At 37.2% G+C, this 17,682-nt stretch overlaps 1 protein-coding gene across 3 annotated transcripts in view; it reads left to right on the forward strand.

Moving 5' to 3' along the window:
* LOC150086979 (myocyte-specific enhancer factor 2C-like) overlaps window positions 1–17,682 on the forward strand; it is a 306,192-nt gene that overhangs the window by 162,533 nt on the left and 125,977 nt on the right. For all 3 annotated transcript variants that reach the window (XM_090371724.1, XM_090371725.1, XM_090371722.1), the window contains exon 3: window positions 12,670–12,873. In XM_090371724.1, the coding sequence (XP_090227850.1) occupies window positions 12,670–12,873 (204 nt within the window). The remainder of the gene's footprint in view (window positions 1–12,669; window positions 12,874–17,682) is intronic.

Raw genomic sequence — 17,682 nt, forward strand, 5'->3', positions numbered from 1 at the left:
CTTCCCCTTAAACCCATGCTGTGTCTGAACTATTACTGCAGTCTTGTCTAGGTGATCCTGCATCACTTCTTTTACCAGTGACTCTATTATTTTTCCTGGAACAGAAGTTAAACTAATGGGTCTATAATTATTTGTGTCACCCTTTGTGTATCCCCTTTGTGAATTGGGGATACATTTGCACATCTCCAGTTTATGGGGACCTCCCTGGATCTAAGGATCCTGTCATAATTATGACTAAGGGTTTGCTTACCTCCCTTGCTCTCTCCCTCAATATAACTGGATAAATTCCATCTGCCCCAGGTGCCTTTTTTATGTTTAACTTCAACAATTTCTCCTCTACTTTACTCTCCATTATTAAAAAATCATTTAGCTCCCTGTGAGAGTTTAGTAACCTTCTGTCCTCGCCTTCCTAACAAAATTCCTCATGTGTGAATGTAGATGCAAAATACTCATTCAGTTTGTCAGCTATCTGAGCAGGATCATCAACAGTCGAACCACTAACATCAAGTGGACCAATCTGATTCATCTCCTTTCTTCTAGAGTTTACATAAGTAAAAAAAGTCTTTGTTGTTTTTTTTTAAATCCTTTCCCAAGGATTTCTCGTAATCAGCCTTCGCTCTGCCTAACCTCCTTTATGAATTGATTACAGTCTAGCTTATATCTGCCATAGGCTTCTGTGTCACCTCATAATTTATGTGCTTCCCACACATTTTTCTTCTCTGCCACGAGAAGAAAAAGATGGATGTTAGTTCATCTGACGTCCATTTAGGTCTAAATCTTGAACAGTATTTCTTAGTTGGTATGAAAAGCCTAGTAACTTCCAAGATTAATTCCTTGAAGGATTCCCATTTAGAATTCGCTGTTGTTAACATCATCTGTTTATCCCACTGTATAGAATTTAAAAACTGAGACTACTGTAGTCACCTTACAAAAACAAAATCCTTTCCCTTTAGTTAGTTACATCTAACTAAATGGTAACTAGATGGTAGTTACATCTTTAAGTAAATCCCATCAGTACACTGTGATCACTGTCACCTAGTGCTTCCTTTTTCTCTTCAAATTCTTAATGCATGAATAAACACTGCTGATAATCAGATCAAGAGTATTACTTCCTCTGATTGCCCCTCGAACATGTTGCTGTAGAAACCAATCCTTCAATAAATCCACGAAATTCTTTCTGGCGTGCGAGTGACCAACTCACAAGTTCCAGTCAATATCTGGAAAGTTAAAATCCACCATTACAAGGTATTCTGATTTACTGGCCCACTCTATTTCTCGGCACAATTGTTCATTGTACTCATCAGAGTCATTAGTCCTATTACACACTCCTACTCTCATTTTCCCTTTCCCAGTATTTATGTCACAACAAACTGACTCAACATTGCACTGCCTACCCATGTCAACTGGTTGCACTTCCCTAGATTTTGTGTTTCTTGACTAACAGCATAATCCCTCTTCCCTTCCTACCCTGTTTATACTTTCTGTACACATTGTAGTCTCCAAATTCCAATTCTGCACTGCTTATAACTGCGTGACACCATGTCTCTGATATCCCAACAATATCTGCCTTTGATGTGTTGATCAGCACTTCAAATTCATTAAATTTATTTACTATACTTTTAGCATTGGTGTCCATAAGTATACATGCACCTGTTTTTACTCTTAGTTATCCTAACACAGCCCATGTATTTACTTGTTCCATGATGACTCCGAGCAGCTCTCGAAATCCCCAGCAACGTGCTCTCTAGGCTGCTGCTCATTACAGTAGAAGCAGTGCAAGAATCACTTTTGCCTCTGCCTGCGGCTACTGTTAATCTCTTAATCTGTGAATCCCCCCCCTCAATCTAGCAGTTTTCTGACCCACCTAACACTCCCTCAATACCATCAGCAAATATTCTTGCACCCTTTGTATTTAAGTGTATCCCATCCGCGTAGAAGTAGTCTCTTCTATTAGCAAGCACAGTCGATGCTGAAAAAGAATTCTACCCCATGAGCCTTGCACAATCACTCCAGGCCTGAATTGATTTACAAGGCTCTTTCATCCTATACTCCCTTCTATTTTGTTTGGGCAGAATTGCAGACACTTTCATATTTAATTCTATCTTGCAACTTTTTTTCAACATTGACCTGTGCTTGTGAAGTAAATCTGCAAATTTATTACTCTTAAGGTCATTAGTGCTAACATGTACAACAATATTACCCTTTTTACCCTGAAACTATATCTCCTCCACAACATCATCAACTTTTGCCCCTGGCAGACATACCCTGTTTCTGTTCCACCTATCCTTTTTGCATAATATATTCCTCATCTCACTGACAATAGAATCTCCCACAATGACCAGCGTGGCGTCTCCGTAGCCAGGTGGGAAGGAGCAGCAGTGCGTAGCACATGCTTCTTGATTAGACCGGGGTTCGAGCCCGTCACCACCAAATACGGAGCATGCGGAAAGGTCAGGGAATGACCACCGCAACGGAGCAATATGGCCTTAGTTGCTAATGCTCCTAAAAACCAAATAACAACAACAACAACAATGACCAGCTCCTCTGGGAGCAGTGCATTCTTCCTCCTTGGAGATGCACAGGAGTTAGCTCTGGGTTTGAGTTGGGCAGCTGAGAGCTTCATGGGCCTTCATTAATTTCTTTGAGGGCCTCTACCCTACACCTCAAACTCCCATAGATACCCATCAGAATGCTGAGTTTGTGCCTAATTTTTTTCAGTCTGTGCACCTAGCACACACAAAGACATCCTTCTTGGCTAGATCATGTCCTGTTCTAGAAAGGTTTGCAAACATTTTCACATTTTTTTAGACTTTTGTGCTGGAGAATTGCCCCCTTCGGTTCTCCCCCTAGCCACAACGCTCCTGCTGATCTGTGCATGTTGCTTTGCTACTGTAGTCTGGGTCATGATTTTTTTAAGTACAATTTAATTAACAATGAAATTTAATAAGATTAATAAATTTTACTGATTAATTGATAATACTATACTAAAATAACAGATTTCTAATACAGTGCTACTTGTTTCACTATCTAGTTTTACGTTAAACCTTATGCTATGAAGTTCAGGTATATGTTGCGCTATTTCGTATCGTGTAACAATGGCTGCAAGTTAAGAATGGTAAATCTCCGGAGACTAAGTATTAACTTTCAAAATCTCTATCTAAATTCAAAATAAGCTAAGGAGCTTATCTAGGACTATAAAGCTACTTATAGAAAATAATTTAATATGACAGTTAAGTCAATAAAACATCTAAATATAGATAAAAACTTAGTGTTCACTGAAGCTGCAAAATCTTGTCCAACATGTGGCTAACCTTGTACCCAAGAAAGTCAATATGATGGACACTGAGGGCCTACTGTATTAATGATCAGCTTAAAATAAAACCATTTATAAAATTTTAAGTGCATGTTTCTATTATGAGTACTTAATTGACAATTATAACTACTTAATAATGTACTTAAATGTCTGGGCATAGTTATTTTTTAAATTCCTAGTTGTATGTATCCTGGATTCCATTATTGGTTTTTGATTGAAATTTCTTGTTTTGATTAATGATACTACAGTAAACACTTGATCTAGCAGACCTTAACTTAACAGATTTTGGAGATAACTTACAACATCCTCTAAACTAGGCTTTTCGCTGTGTTGGAACCACCCATGATTTTTTTGTTAAAATATTTTAATTAGAAAACAAATTTAATCCAATCTTGAATGAGAAGATTGGGTCTGCATTTGTTTATCAGTACAGTATTGGATAATAAGATAGGAAAATTGAAATTTTGTATGAATCATTTTTGTCCTGTTTTATGACTTGAAATAACTTGTTAACAAACTGTACCAAATTGTGTTTACAGTTTTTGCTATTATGTAAATAAGCCACAAATTCATATGAGGTGGGAAAGTGTCTAGTGTACACATGAAACTTATGTATGATATCAGAAATTTTTTTCTGATCCAAATTTGGCTTACAATACTGTACTTCATTCACTGTTGTCAACAAAAACTGTGGTGTAATTTTCCCATTACAGTACTCTGCATTAGTTTACATTGAAAATATAGTTCAGAACTTCACGATTGCATTCTTCTCATTCATAATGCCATTGAATAAGGTACCAAGAAATCACCCTTCTTAGAATGGTCATGGTATTTTTTTTAAGTAACATGCTCACTTTAATTGGTTTTTATAAATTTCCCTTTCTTTTAATTCATCTATTGTTCATTTGTCTTTTTTACTGTTTAATTTATTACTTGTTAAAACCTTCCACAAAGCATTTAACCAAGCGATTTGTTGCCCTCTGAAGAGTAATACTGCTTCCAAAACAAAGCTTGAAAGCACCAATGAGATGGTGTTGATGTGGAATCAGCATTATTCCTTGGAATTTGTTTCTTTTTGATAGGTGGTATTGTGCTACAAACATACTTTGCAACAATACCATAAGTTGTAATAGTGAAACTGTGTCTGAGCCACAGTTTCATTACTACAATTTTTGTAGTAAGATAGATACCCTTTTTTTTTTTTTTTTCTTTCTTTTTTTTTTTGATATGGTTTGAGCCCTAGACAAGGAAAAGTATTTATATTTGTTACTATCTTTACCAGGAGAGCAAGGGTGAAGGGAGAAGTGTGAGCATTCAGGATTATCTATAGCTTCGTGCTAAAGAACAAAATGTTTCTAGGCAACTTTAAATAGCATTTTTTTGTCATATGAAAACATTCTTACAGTGTCAGAGTGCTTATCAATAAGAGAAAGAATATGAAATTCTGAGTATATAGGGGAAATTCGTTAAAATTTTTAATATCCAACCTCTCCTGAAAGAGACTTATAAAATTTACTAAACAAATATTATGAGATTTTTTTTTTTTTAATCTGCAATAGAATATATGAATGCTAATTTTGAAAGTTTGTGATAATCCTGAAAATATGCCTTCTGTTGTTAGCTGTCATGTTAATGGTTACAAAAGTGATTTAAATGTTTACTATTATTTTTCAACTTTATTTCTTCCTCCAGTCTTTTGACTTTATGTTCAAATTGTCCCCACAGTATAATACTGTTTCCCCCCCTTCCCTTTTCTCCTCCTCCTATTCGAACCACCAGTTTTTCAGTCATGAAGGAAGGAAGTAAGCAAACTCTTAGCTATAATTATGAGAGCATCCTTGGATTCTCTCATCCTGTGGTAAGATCTCCACAGACTGGAGATGTGCGAATATATCCCCAATTCATAAAGGAGATCGAAGGGTGACACAAGTGATTACAGACCTGTTAGTTTAACTTCTGTTTAAAGTTAAAATAATGGAGTCACTTGTAAAAGAAGTAATGCAAGATCATCTAAACAAGGCCACAATTATACTTCGTGTACAGTATGGGTTTGTTTGACCAATTTGTTGTTTGACCAGTTTGATTGGATACTATGATGTTGTTGCAAAGGAACTGGATGCAAAACATTATTTTGATATCATGTAATTGGCTTTCAGGTAAGCTTTTGATACTGTTGCATATAAAAGACTGCCATACAAATTGGAGCAGTCTGGCATTAAAGGCAATTTACTGCTATGGATAAAGGAATGGTTGAGTGGGAGAAGACAGAGAGTGGTAATCAGTGGACATTGCTCTTCATGGGCTAATGAAGAGTAGTTATTAGTGGAGTACAAGTGTTTGGTGTTGGGCCCATTGTTGTTTTCTATATTTATCAATGATATTAATGACGGCTGTCAGGCTTATTTTCCAAGTTTGCAGATGTTAGAAAGGTTAACAACAGCTGTCAATATGCTACTGCAACAGGATCTAGAAAAGTTAGGCAGATGAGCTGCAAAATGGCTAATGAAGTTTAACATTGATAAATGTAATGCATATGGATAGCAGTAACCCCAGAGTAATGTACCAACCATGTGGTACCACTCAGGGTAGTGGAAAATGAAAAAGACCTGGGATAACTGCACAGTTTGATGAAGTTCTCTGAGCAATGCAGACATGCTGCCAGAACAGCTCATCGGGTTTCGTCAAGGATATACAGGAATTTTGCTAGCAGGGATAAGGAGGTTATTATTGGATTGTATAAGGCAGTGGTCAGGCTTCACTCTGAGTACTGTGTACACGTCTGGAGGCCTCATTTTAGGAAGGGAAAGATATAGAATTAGAATGAGTACAGAGAAGTGCAACAAGATTGGTGAGGGGAAAAAAGGACGCCCTTATCAAGAAAGTACTAGTAGTAGTAGTTGAGGCTATGATGCAAGAAAGCAAGCTTATGTAGCCTCAGCCAAAAAAAAAAAAAAAAAAAAACACCACATTTTGCACATCCAATCCCTCTAAACATTTATCCAGTTCCTCGTAGAATTTATTTAAGCTATCAACTTCTGCGACAAATGGATATTTACTTCTCACTGGCTAATGGAAAATTTCCACACATCTATTCTATAGGTGTCTTTTCTCAATTTTAATCTATGCCCCTCAAGTAGTAATCTCAGCAAGAGAAAGAATCCCATCAGAAATGAGCCTGCTCTACCCATTCAAGTCCTTATACACCTCAGTCAGATCACCTCACAGGTGCCCAATCTCCAGACGCTGCAGCTTGCAGAACTTAAGCCTTTCTTGGTAAGACTACCTTTTCGTTGCCATCACCAGTCTTGTTGCCCTTTTCTGTTCTCGCTCAAGCAATTCTACATCTTTCCTAAAATTAGGCCTCCAGACCTGTAGGCAGTACTCAAGGCATGGCTGACATGTGGCCTTATACAAAGGGATATTCTCCTTTTCCCTACTAGCAAAATTCCTGTATATCATTAATAGTACCCAATGATCTGCTCTGGCAGCCTGTCTGCACTTCTCAGAATATTTGATTTCTGACTGCACAATTACTCCCAGATCTTTTTTATTTTCTACTGCACTAAATGTAGTACCGCACAGTTGGTGCGTTTCTCTGGGGTAACTTCTACCCATATGCGGTACTTTGCATTTGTCAATGTTAAACTCACCCAACTTACATACACTAATGAAGAAAATTTTAAAGGGGATGCCAAATTTCAATTGGCACCCAGGCACCACATACCCTAGGAATGCTCCCGAGTAGCACACTTCCATTACTGTCAATAACAACCCTGCCAACCTTTATATCATCTACAAACTTGGACATTAAGCCTAATATACCTTCATCAGTATCATTAATAAATATACAAAACAACAGTGGTCTCAACACCAAACCCTGGAGACTCCACTAATAACATTAGTCCACGAAGAGCAGCATCCATTGATTACCACTCTATGTCTTCTCTCATTCAACCACCCTATTATCCATTGTAGTAACTTACCCTTAATGCCATACTGCTCCAATTTGTACAGTAGTCTTCGATGCAAAGGTTTTCCTGAAATCCAAGTATATGATATCCAAATTGTTTTTTTGCATCCGGTTCCTTTGTAACCACATCATAGTATCCAATCAAAATTGTCAGACAAGACTTTCATTAAAAAAAAACATTCTGTGTCTGAATTATTACTCCAGTGTTGTCTAGATGATCCTCCAGTGCATCTTTAACCTTATTTTCCCAGGAACAGAAGTTAACTAGTCTGTAATTAATTGTCACCCTTAGATCCTCCTTTGTGAATTGGGGATACGTTTTTACTCTCCAGTCCATGGGGATTTCCCCTGAGTCCAGGGGTGCTCTCATAATTATGGCTAAGGGTTTGCTTACTTCCTTTACCACCTCCTGTAATATAACTGGATAGATCCCATCCACCATAGGTGCCTTTCTTATGTTTAACTTAAACAATTTTTCTTCCACTTTGCTCTCACTTATTACAAAATCAATAAGCAACCTGTTACAGTTTGATAAACTTCTGGCATTTTCTCCTCGTGTGTGAACAGTTTCAAAATACTCATTGAGATTATCAGCTATTTGAGCGGGATCATCACCAACCAAAGCATTGATATCAAGTGGACCAATCTTATTCATCCCCTTCCTTCTAGAGTTTATATTTCTAAAGAAGTCCTTGCTATTTTTCTTAGCATCCTTTGCCAAAGATTTCTCATAATCTGTCTTGATTACAGACTAGCTTATATCTATTATAGGCTTCTGTGTCGTCTGATATTTTATATACATTTTTGCATTTTTCTTCTCTGCGCCAAGTGTAATTAGTTCCTCTGACATCCATTTAGGCCTAAACCTTGAACAGTATTTGTTAATCAGTTATGAAAAGCTAAGTAGCTTCCACGATTACTTCCTTGAATGCTTCCAATTTAGAATTTGCTGCTAGTAACATCAGTTGGTCCTACCGTATAAAATATAAAAACTGTCTGAGACTACTGTAGGACTACTGTCTACATTACAGAAGAAAACCCCTTCCCTTTACCCCTGATGGTAGTAATATCTTTAAGTAAATCCCACACCAGTACACTGTGATCACTGCCATCCAGTGGTTCCTTTATATGCAAATTCTTAATGCACAAATAATAATTGCTGATAATCAGATCAAGAGTATTATTCTTTCTGGTTGCCTCTCTAACATGGTCCTGTAGAAAACAGTCATCCAATAAATCCCCAAAAGTTTTGCTAGTGTGTGAGTGACTAAACCACAAGTTCCAGTCAATATCTGGGAATTTAAAATCCCCCATTATTAGACAATCTGATTTACTCACCCACTCTGTTTGTGTGTGAAGTTGTTCGTTGTACTCATCAGATTCATTAGGCCTATAACACACTCTTACTCTCATTTTTCTTTCTCGGTTCTTACAACACACTGAACTGACTCAGCATTGCACTGACCATCTATGTCATCTGGATGCACTTCCTTAGATTTCGTCTCTTAATGTACAGCATACCCCCTCCTCCCTTCCTGTCCTGTCTATACTTTCTGCACACATTATACTCCCCAAATTCCAATTCTGCACTGCTAATTTCGGTGTAGTAGTAGTAGTGACATGTGATTCAAGAAAGCAAGTGTGTGAACTTATGCAGCATCAGCCAAAAAAAAAAAAATCACACCATTCCCTCAAGATGCCTGTCCAGTTCCTCCTTATATTTATTTAACCTATCAGCTTCCACAACGACAGATGGAAGTTTGTTCCAGCAATTAACCACCCGCTGGCTAAAGGCAAATTTCTGCACATCTATTCTGCATCTGTCTTTTCTTAATTTGAATTTATGCCCCCTTAGTTCGTAATCTGAACAAGTGGAAGGATCCGATCAGAATTCAGTGTGCTCAACCCATTCAAGGCCTTATACACCTCAATCAGATCACCACGCACGTGCCTAGTCTCCAGCCACTGCAATTTGCAGAACTTAAGCCTCTCTTGGTAAGAGGATCCCTTCATTCCCCTCACCAATCTTGTTGCCCTTCTCTGTGCACGCTCAAGCAAATCTACATCCTTCCTAAAATGAGGCCTCCAGACCTGTACGCAGTACTCAAGGTGCGGCCTGACCATTATCTTATACAGAGGGACAATCACCTCCTTTTCTTTGCTAACAAAATTCGTATATATCATTGACAAAACCCCATGACCTGCCCTGGCAGCCTGTCTGCATTGCTCAGAAAACTTCATATCTGACTGCACTATTACTTCCAGGTCTTTTTCATTTTCTACCACCTTAAGTGTTGTACCACACAGTTGGTACGTTTCCCTGAGGTTGCTTCTACCCATATGCAGTACTTTGCATTTGTCAAGGTTAAACTTCATTTGCCATTTCTTAGCCCATCTGCTCAAATTATCTAGGTCCTGTTTCAGTAGCACACTGCCATTACTGTCATTAACAACCCTGCCAACCTTTGTATCATCTGCAAACTTCAACACTAAGCCTGATATACCTTCATCAATATCATTGATAAATATACAACAACAACAGTGGATCCAACACCGAACCCTGCGGGACTCCACTAATAACATTAGTTCCCGAAGAGCAGCACCCATTGATTACCACCCTCTGTCTTCTCCCACTCAACCATCCTTTTATCCATTGTAGCAACTTACACTTAATACCATTCTGCTCCAATTTGTACAATAGTCTTCCATGCGCAACAGTGTCAAAAGCTTTCCTGAAATCCAAATAAATGATATCAAAATTATTTTTTGTATCTAGTTCTTTTGTAACCACATCATAATATCCTATCAAATTTGTCAGACAAGACTTTCCCTTAACAGACCCATGCTGTGTCAGAATTATTGCTGCAGTCTTGTCTAGATGATCCTGCAATGCATCTTTAACCAGTGACTCCATAATAATTTAACCGGAACAGAAGTTAAACTAACTGGTCTGTAATTACTCGTGTCACCCTTTGATCCTCCTTTGTGAATTGGGGATACATTTGCACATCTCCAGTCCGTGGGGACCTCCCCTGTCCAAGGATGCTCTCATAATTATGGCTAAGGGTTTGCTTAGTTGCTTTTCTGCCCCCTTTAATATATCTGGATAGATCCCGTCCGCCCCAGGTGCCTTTCTTATGTTTAACTTCATCAATTTCTCCTCCACTTTGCTCTCAGTTATTACAAAATCATTAAGCACCCTCCTACAATTTGATGACCTTCTGCCATTTTCAAACCTTAACTCCTCATGTGTGAATGTAGATGCAAAATACTCATTCAGTTTGTTTGCTATCTGAGCAGAATCATCAACAGTTGAACCATCGATATCAAGTGGACCAATCAGATTCATTCCCTCCCTTTTAGAGTTTATATAAGGAAAAAAAATCCTTGCTGTTTTTCTTAGCATCTAAAGATGCTAAGACACCATGTCTCTGATATCCCAACGATATCTGTCTTTGATATCTTGACTGGCACTTTAAATTCAACAAGTTTATTTTTGATACTCCTAGCATTGGTGTAAATGCAAGTATACATGCACCTGTTCTTATTCTTAGTTACCCTAACACAGTCCATGTATTTATTTGTTCCATGATGGCTCCTACCAGTCCCTGAAAACCCCAGCACCCACCCTCCGATCTAATAGTAGCAATGCAAGAATCACTTGCACCTCTGCCTGTGGCTACCGTTAAACTTTTAGTCTGCCAATCCCCACAAGCTAGAAGTTTTGTGACCAACCTAACACTAGCACCCCTTCTATTTAAGTGTATCCTATCCCTTAGAAGCAGGCTCTCCTGTTTACAAGCACAGACAATGCTGAGAAAAATTCTTCCCCCGGAACCTTGTATAATCTATCCAGGGTCAAATTGATTGACAAGGCTCTCATGATGTACTCCCTCATATGTATCATGTCTGGGCAGAATTGCAGACACTTAAATTTAAACGGAACTCACAGCTTTTTTTTTTTTTTTAGATAATATCTGCTCTACGATGTCATCAACTTTTGTCCCTGAATAGGTGGAACAACGTTTGTTCCACCTATCCTTTTTACACAATATATTACCCATCTTCCTGACAATGCAGTCACCGACAATAACTATCTCCTGAGGGACCAGCACATTCTTCCTTGAAGATTGCTGCTGTACAGCCTGATGCCCAAGGGGGAGCTCTGGTGTTGAGTGGGCAGCTGAGTGCTTGAGGGGTCCTTCACTGTAATACCTTCAAGACCATGTACTCGACTCTTCATACTCTCGTAGAGTATGAAGAGTCGAGCACTGAGTTGGTGCCTAATTTCTTGAAAAGGCCATGATCTAGCCACTCCTTGGCTAGATCATGGCCTTTACCAGAATGATCCGCAAACATTTCACAAGCCTCACATTTTTTGAGGCTGTGATGGGTTGGAGAACCCCCTCTCCTTGGTTCTCCCCCAAGGCACAGCACTCCTGCTACTTTGGTAATTTCTGCAAATTGCAATGTCTGGAGAGTAGGCACCTGTGAGATGATCTGATTGAGGTGTATAAGGCCTTGAACTGTTTGAACAGGCTCAGTGCTGATGGGATTCTTCCTCTTGCTGAGACCACACACGCGAGAGGGCCCACATGCAAATTGAGGAAGGATGGTTTACAGAATAGATGTGCAGAAGTTTGCCTTATCAATCTGGGGTTGATTGATGGAAACAACCTTCCATATTTTGTAGAAGTTTAATAAATTCAAGTCAGAATTAGACAAACTATTGGAGGGAATGAACAGGTGACAGAAGGTGTATAGCCTGAGGGAATGAACAGGTGACAGAATGTGTAGTGTTTTTTTTTTTTTTTTTTTGGGTGATTTTTTTTAAGCTTGCTTTCTTGCATCAATTACCACTGCTAATGCCTTCATTTCGTGAGATTCATTCATAGATCTGGATATTTTTGCTTATATTTAGTTTATAATAGAATGTGTAAATGCTTATTCTGGTGAAGCATGAACAGTTCTGTTCTTGTGCTACCTACAACCATGTGAGAAATAAAGCATGGTAATATGATGCATAGTTGAATGCTGAATGAGCATGTGCTATTTATATACAATGAACAGTCAGTGTATCACATATAAATAGCAAAATCAAGGTAGTAACTTATAGTGAATACCTAATAGGAGTTGCACGTGCAAATCATCATGTGATATTGTTGCCACACAGAAATCTGAAATGTTCCTCTTATGCATTTAGTAAAATGAAGGTAGAAAGTTATTGTGAATACCTAATAGGAGTTGACCTGTGTATATAATCAAGTGACGTTATTGCTACACAGAATACTTCTGAAATGTTCCTCTTATGCATTTAATTTTCACTGTATAATTCTTGAAAAATGGTATCAACAAAATTATTAACCTTTATTTTCCTTTCTTTCAGGTTACATTTACAAAGCGCAAATTTGGTTTGATGAAAAAGGCTTACGAATTGAGTGTATTATGTGATTGTGAAATTGCCTTGATAATATTCAACAGCACAAATAAACTTTTTCAATATGCTAGTACTGATATGGACAAAGTTCTTTTGAAGTATACAGAATATAATGAACCCCATGAAAGTAGGACTAATAGTGATATTGTTGAGGTAAGTGTATTACAGTGGTGTGTTTTAATCAGGGTGATAGAACTAAATGATGATTGAGAGGTTGGAGTGCAGTGTCAATTCATTACTTCTATAAAACCGATGGCTTTCTCTTCTTGGTATATTTTCTTGTTTTGTAAATAATGTGAGTTAGTATTGAAAGTGGAAACAGATATGCAGTTTTACAATTTACTTGGATGTAAGCCAGCAGTGACTGCGATGGGGAACATTAAAGGCACTGCTGGCTTACATCCAAGGAACACTTTCATACACATTAACAATAAAGTTACATACACATTAAAATAAAGTTAAGTGTTTAAAGATTTATTTCCAGATAATTTAGTTGATACAAAAGCATGGTAATGATATTATAGTTTAGAGCAACTATATAGGCATACAAAATTTAATTTTTTTCAGCCTAACATTATAATGTATAAATTGAGACTGTTTAGTGCTAGAAAGTTCTTTAAAATTAGATTTACATTTTGAGTCCAGCTTTCAGTGCTCAGTGAAGGTGAACATCATTAGTAAAGATCTACCATTGATTTTTTGATCTTCATAATAAAATACTTGGTCACAAATATATTTTTTAGTAAATGTTAATAGTGTGACCATTTCCTTTGCATTTTTTTTCTCATTTGAAAGAGGAAGAAATGAAACCCAGCATAGCATACCTTAACTCCAATATGTGCTTTGGTGTCAGTTAGTTCAACTTGCAAAACTGGATCAGCTATTTTCTAACTGTGGATTCTCAAACAGTCATATGTTCTCTGTGTGAGAACGTATGTCCAATTATTTGGGCCAATTGTTAAATAAAAAATTAAAGAAGTAATCTCTCAAATTATATATCACAGTAGTTGTCAAGTTATCCTATCTGATATATTAAACATGAAAATATATGCAACTTCTTTATTCTGAAGTGTTCAGCTGCAAGGAAAATGGAAAAATGAGCTGAACATTTTGAAAGAAATGGTACAGGTTTGTCTTAAAAGAGTGAATGCAGATGAAAACGTGGTGTTATCTTTATGAACCCACAGACAAAAAAATCATTCATTATGAATTTATACCATGACATCATACAGTTAATTATACTACATACTTAGAAATTATTAAGCACTTCAGAGGTTTATAAAGAAGGAAGAGACCTAATCTGGCAAGGAGAAATTGAAAATTATGCCATGGTAGTACTACTGAACATTGTACAACAATAATGTATGAAAAGAAACACATTTTATCCAAACACATTTTAACTCTATATTATATATATATAAAAAAAAAAAGCTTGTTGCTACCAACAAACTGTAGAAATATGAACATTATAAAATTAAAATATACAAATAAAATATATACATACAGGTTTTAAAATATAGATTAAAAGTGAAAAAACAAAAAGTGAATACAGTAATACCCCGACTTACGCAAACTCGGAGTTACGCGGTTCTTGATTTTTTCGTTTGGCAACACTGCCACCCACTATCTTCAAGGTCATTTTTCATATGCTATCGATATACGGTGCGACGGCGGAGAGTGAGAGCAAAAGATGAACAAAATTCAACTTTGCTGCTGCATGAGCTGCACAAGTATACAAGAATTTGCATTCCAACTGTCATATTTATATGTGTGCGTTCGAATTCGTGCTCAACTTTTGTCGGAAATTACATCGTTTTCACAAATAAAAAAACTTTCCAGGCTTTAAGGTTTCCAAAGACCGATTGACAATGATGGTCGGCGGGAATGCAGCTGGTGACTGGAAGTTAAAACCCCTCTTAATATATCGCTCCGAAAACCCAAGAGTTTTAAAAAATATATCTAAAATTAGCTTACCAGTGATTTGGAAGTCAAATCATAAAGCTTGGGTGACAGCTTTTTTGAGGACTGGTTTGGTCACCACTTCATATCCGAAATCGAACGTTATTGCAAGTCTAAACAGATTCCATTTAAATTGCTCCTTATTAAGAATGCACCCGATCACCCTCCTGCCACCCTAATTAATTTCAACCGACGTATGAAAGTCGTGTTTTTGCCTCCAAACACAACCAGCTTGCTTCAACCGGTGGACCAGGGAGTCATCAAAACATTCAAGGCCTACTACACGAGGCGTTCGTTTGCACATCTGAATGAAGCTATGAGACAAAATAGTGAGATATCTGTTAAAGACTTTTGAAAACAATTCAATGTTTTAGATGCCGTAAGAATCATCGAAGAATCTTGGGATGAAATTCACAAAAAAACATTGAATGGTGTCTGGAAGAAACTTTGTCCATTTTTTTTTTTTCAAAAACGAGACGAAAACAACGCCAGAAACTGATCATGTCGCTCATATGATAGAAGAAGTTGTTAATCTTGCCAGGCAATTAGATTTGGAAGTCAATGGTGATGATGTCAACGAGCTGTTGGATTCACATAGTGAGAAGCTGACAATGAATGAGCTCATAGAGATGCGTGAGCAAAATGTCACTGAATTATCCGATACTTCAGACCCAGTTCCACCAGAAAAGCACATGGCAATTGCAAGCTTGACAGGTCTCAGCTCAATTGAAAAGGGCTTAAAAATTTTAGAAAACAGACCCCAACGAAGAAGCGTTATAGCTACAAAGCAAGGAATAAAAAATTATTAGCTCGCTACGAAGAAATTCTGCGTGAAAAAAAGAAGGCGCTGTGTTGTCAGACGAATTTGTTAGATTTTATGAAGCCATCAACATCGAAATAACTTTTTTACGTAACTAATTTATTTTTTAATACATAATTTGTATTAATATGTATAAATAACTGCAATTTTATTAAATATTTTTCTTTTAAACTAGTGTTTTTGTTAGTCCTTGGTCTCAATTAAACAAAATTTATATGTATTTATATGCAAAGTTGTACCCCGACTTACGCGAATTTGACTTAAGCGATTTTCGTCGGACCCACCTATCGCGTAACTTCGGGGTATTACTGTAGTTCAAAAGCAATAAAATACAATATGCGATTAGCTTTTAAAGAAATGTACCCTTTTATCAACTATTAAAAATGTGACAGCAAACAGTCATTTTGTAACAGGAAAGTACTTGATTGCACAACACACACCCACACACTCTACCCTGGCAGATCTCTTGAATGATAGAGATGAACTATGACCTTACAGATGTTTTCACCTTCCTTAAAGTTATTAATTTATACCATCTCTTCTAAGGAAGTAAGCACGAGCAACAGACTATCCGAATGAAGTATGAATCAGACTTAAAGGAACAACAGAAATTCAAAGTAAGCACCTCTGAAACACATCATACCCTATGATCTGGCACATTATGGCCAGCATAGTTCATGTGCCATTAAACCCTAACGCGCACGCACACACACACACATTGTTGAGGCTCCAGGAAAACATAACAGCTCAAAATAGTAATTAAATAATCCGATTGCCAATGCTCATAATAGATTTACAATCAGACCCACTATATGCAAATGGAATGCTCCGAACCATGATGAAGGTGATAGTTATGTATGCATTCTAAGGTCTCATTATGAGAATAAGCATTAAGATTTATGTGCTGCCCTGCAACAGCAGAATGTTCAAAATTAGCTTGTAGGATAGCTGTTCCCACCATGCTCTGAAACCCATTCACAAAATCTACAGACAGCTTCATTAAAATAGCATACCTCACAATCCAGGCATGTAATCCAGTACATGGATCCACTGCACTGTTAAATAGGAACAACAGATTTTACCTTGGATCCAGCCATTTATAACTTCCTGCCAGGGAACTGGACACAACTAATATGATTGCACCACAGCACTTTAGCAGTACAATCAGGAATGCTTGGATAGTGGGGAATGTATGCAGTTGCAGTTTTTCATTCCTATTATTATTTTAATTTTCAGTACCTGACTGGGAGGATAGATCATTATTTAAAATTCATCAGGAACAAGGGATGGTATCTGTATTTTAACATCCATCCAAATTTTGGAGATTTCATTATTCCTGTCCACCACAGAACTGGAATGGGACCACCTTTATTGCCTCCTGCATGTGGGCTTTTTTTAAACTGATATTAATAAATGGGCACATCTTTTTTATGTCTATCCTCAACAATTTCTCCTCCACTTTACTTTCATTTTTCCCAAAGTCATTTTGCCCCTTGTTAGAGTTTGGTAAACTTCTGAACTAAAGAATTACTCATGTTCATGAATATAGGTACAGAATACTTATTCAATTTTTCCCAACTCACAGACATCAAGTGACCAAATGTGATTCAGTCCCTTCCTTCTACTTTTAATATAAGCATAGAAGTCTTTATAAGCTTTGTCAGAGACTTCTCATAATCTGTTTTAGCTTGCCTAACCTTCTTTGTAATTTGATTACAGACTAATTTATATCTACCATATGCTTCTGTATCACCTGATAATTTATTTGCATCCCGTGCTCTTTTTGTCTCTGCCATGTGTCTCAATAGTTCATCTGGGATCCATTTAGGTCTAAACCTTGAACAGTATTTTTTTGTTGGGATGTAAAGCTCAGCAGCTTGTTTGATTACTTCCCATTTAGAATTTGCTGTTGGTAACATCATCAATTGGTCCCATGTACACAATTTAAAAACTGCCTGAGACCTCTATAGTCACTCTTACAAAAACAAAAGCCTTTCCTGTAAACCCATGACAATTATTATTTTTTTTTAAATTAAATTCCTCCTCAGTACACTGTGATTGCTGCCACCCAATGGGTCTTTTTTCTGCAGATTCTTAATGCATGAAGGGTCACTGCTGATAACCAGATCAAAAGTATTGCTTCCTCTTGTATCTTCTCTAACATGCTGCTGCTGCAGAAAACA

This window comes from Mastigoproctus giganteus, chromosome 4, assembly GCF_048544385.1.
Source record: "Mastigoproctus giganteus isolate SK-2022 chromosome 4, ASM4854438v1, whole genome shotgun sequence".
Classification (NCBI taxonomy): Eukaryota; Metazoa; Arthropoda; class Arachnida; order Uropygi; family Thelyphonidae; genus Mastigoproctus; species Mastigoproctus giganteus.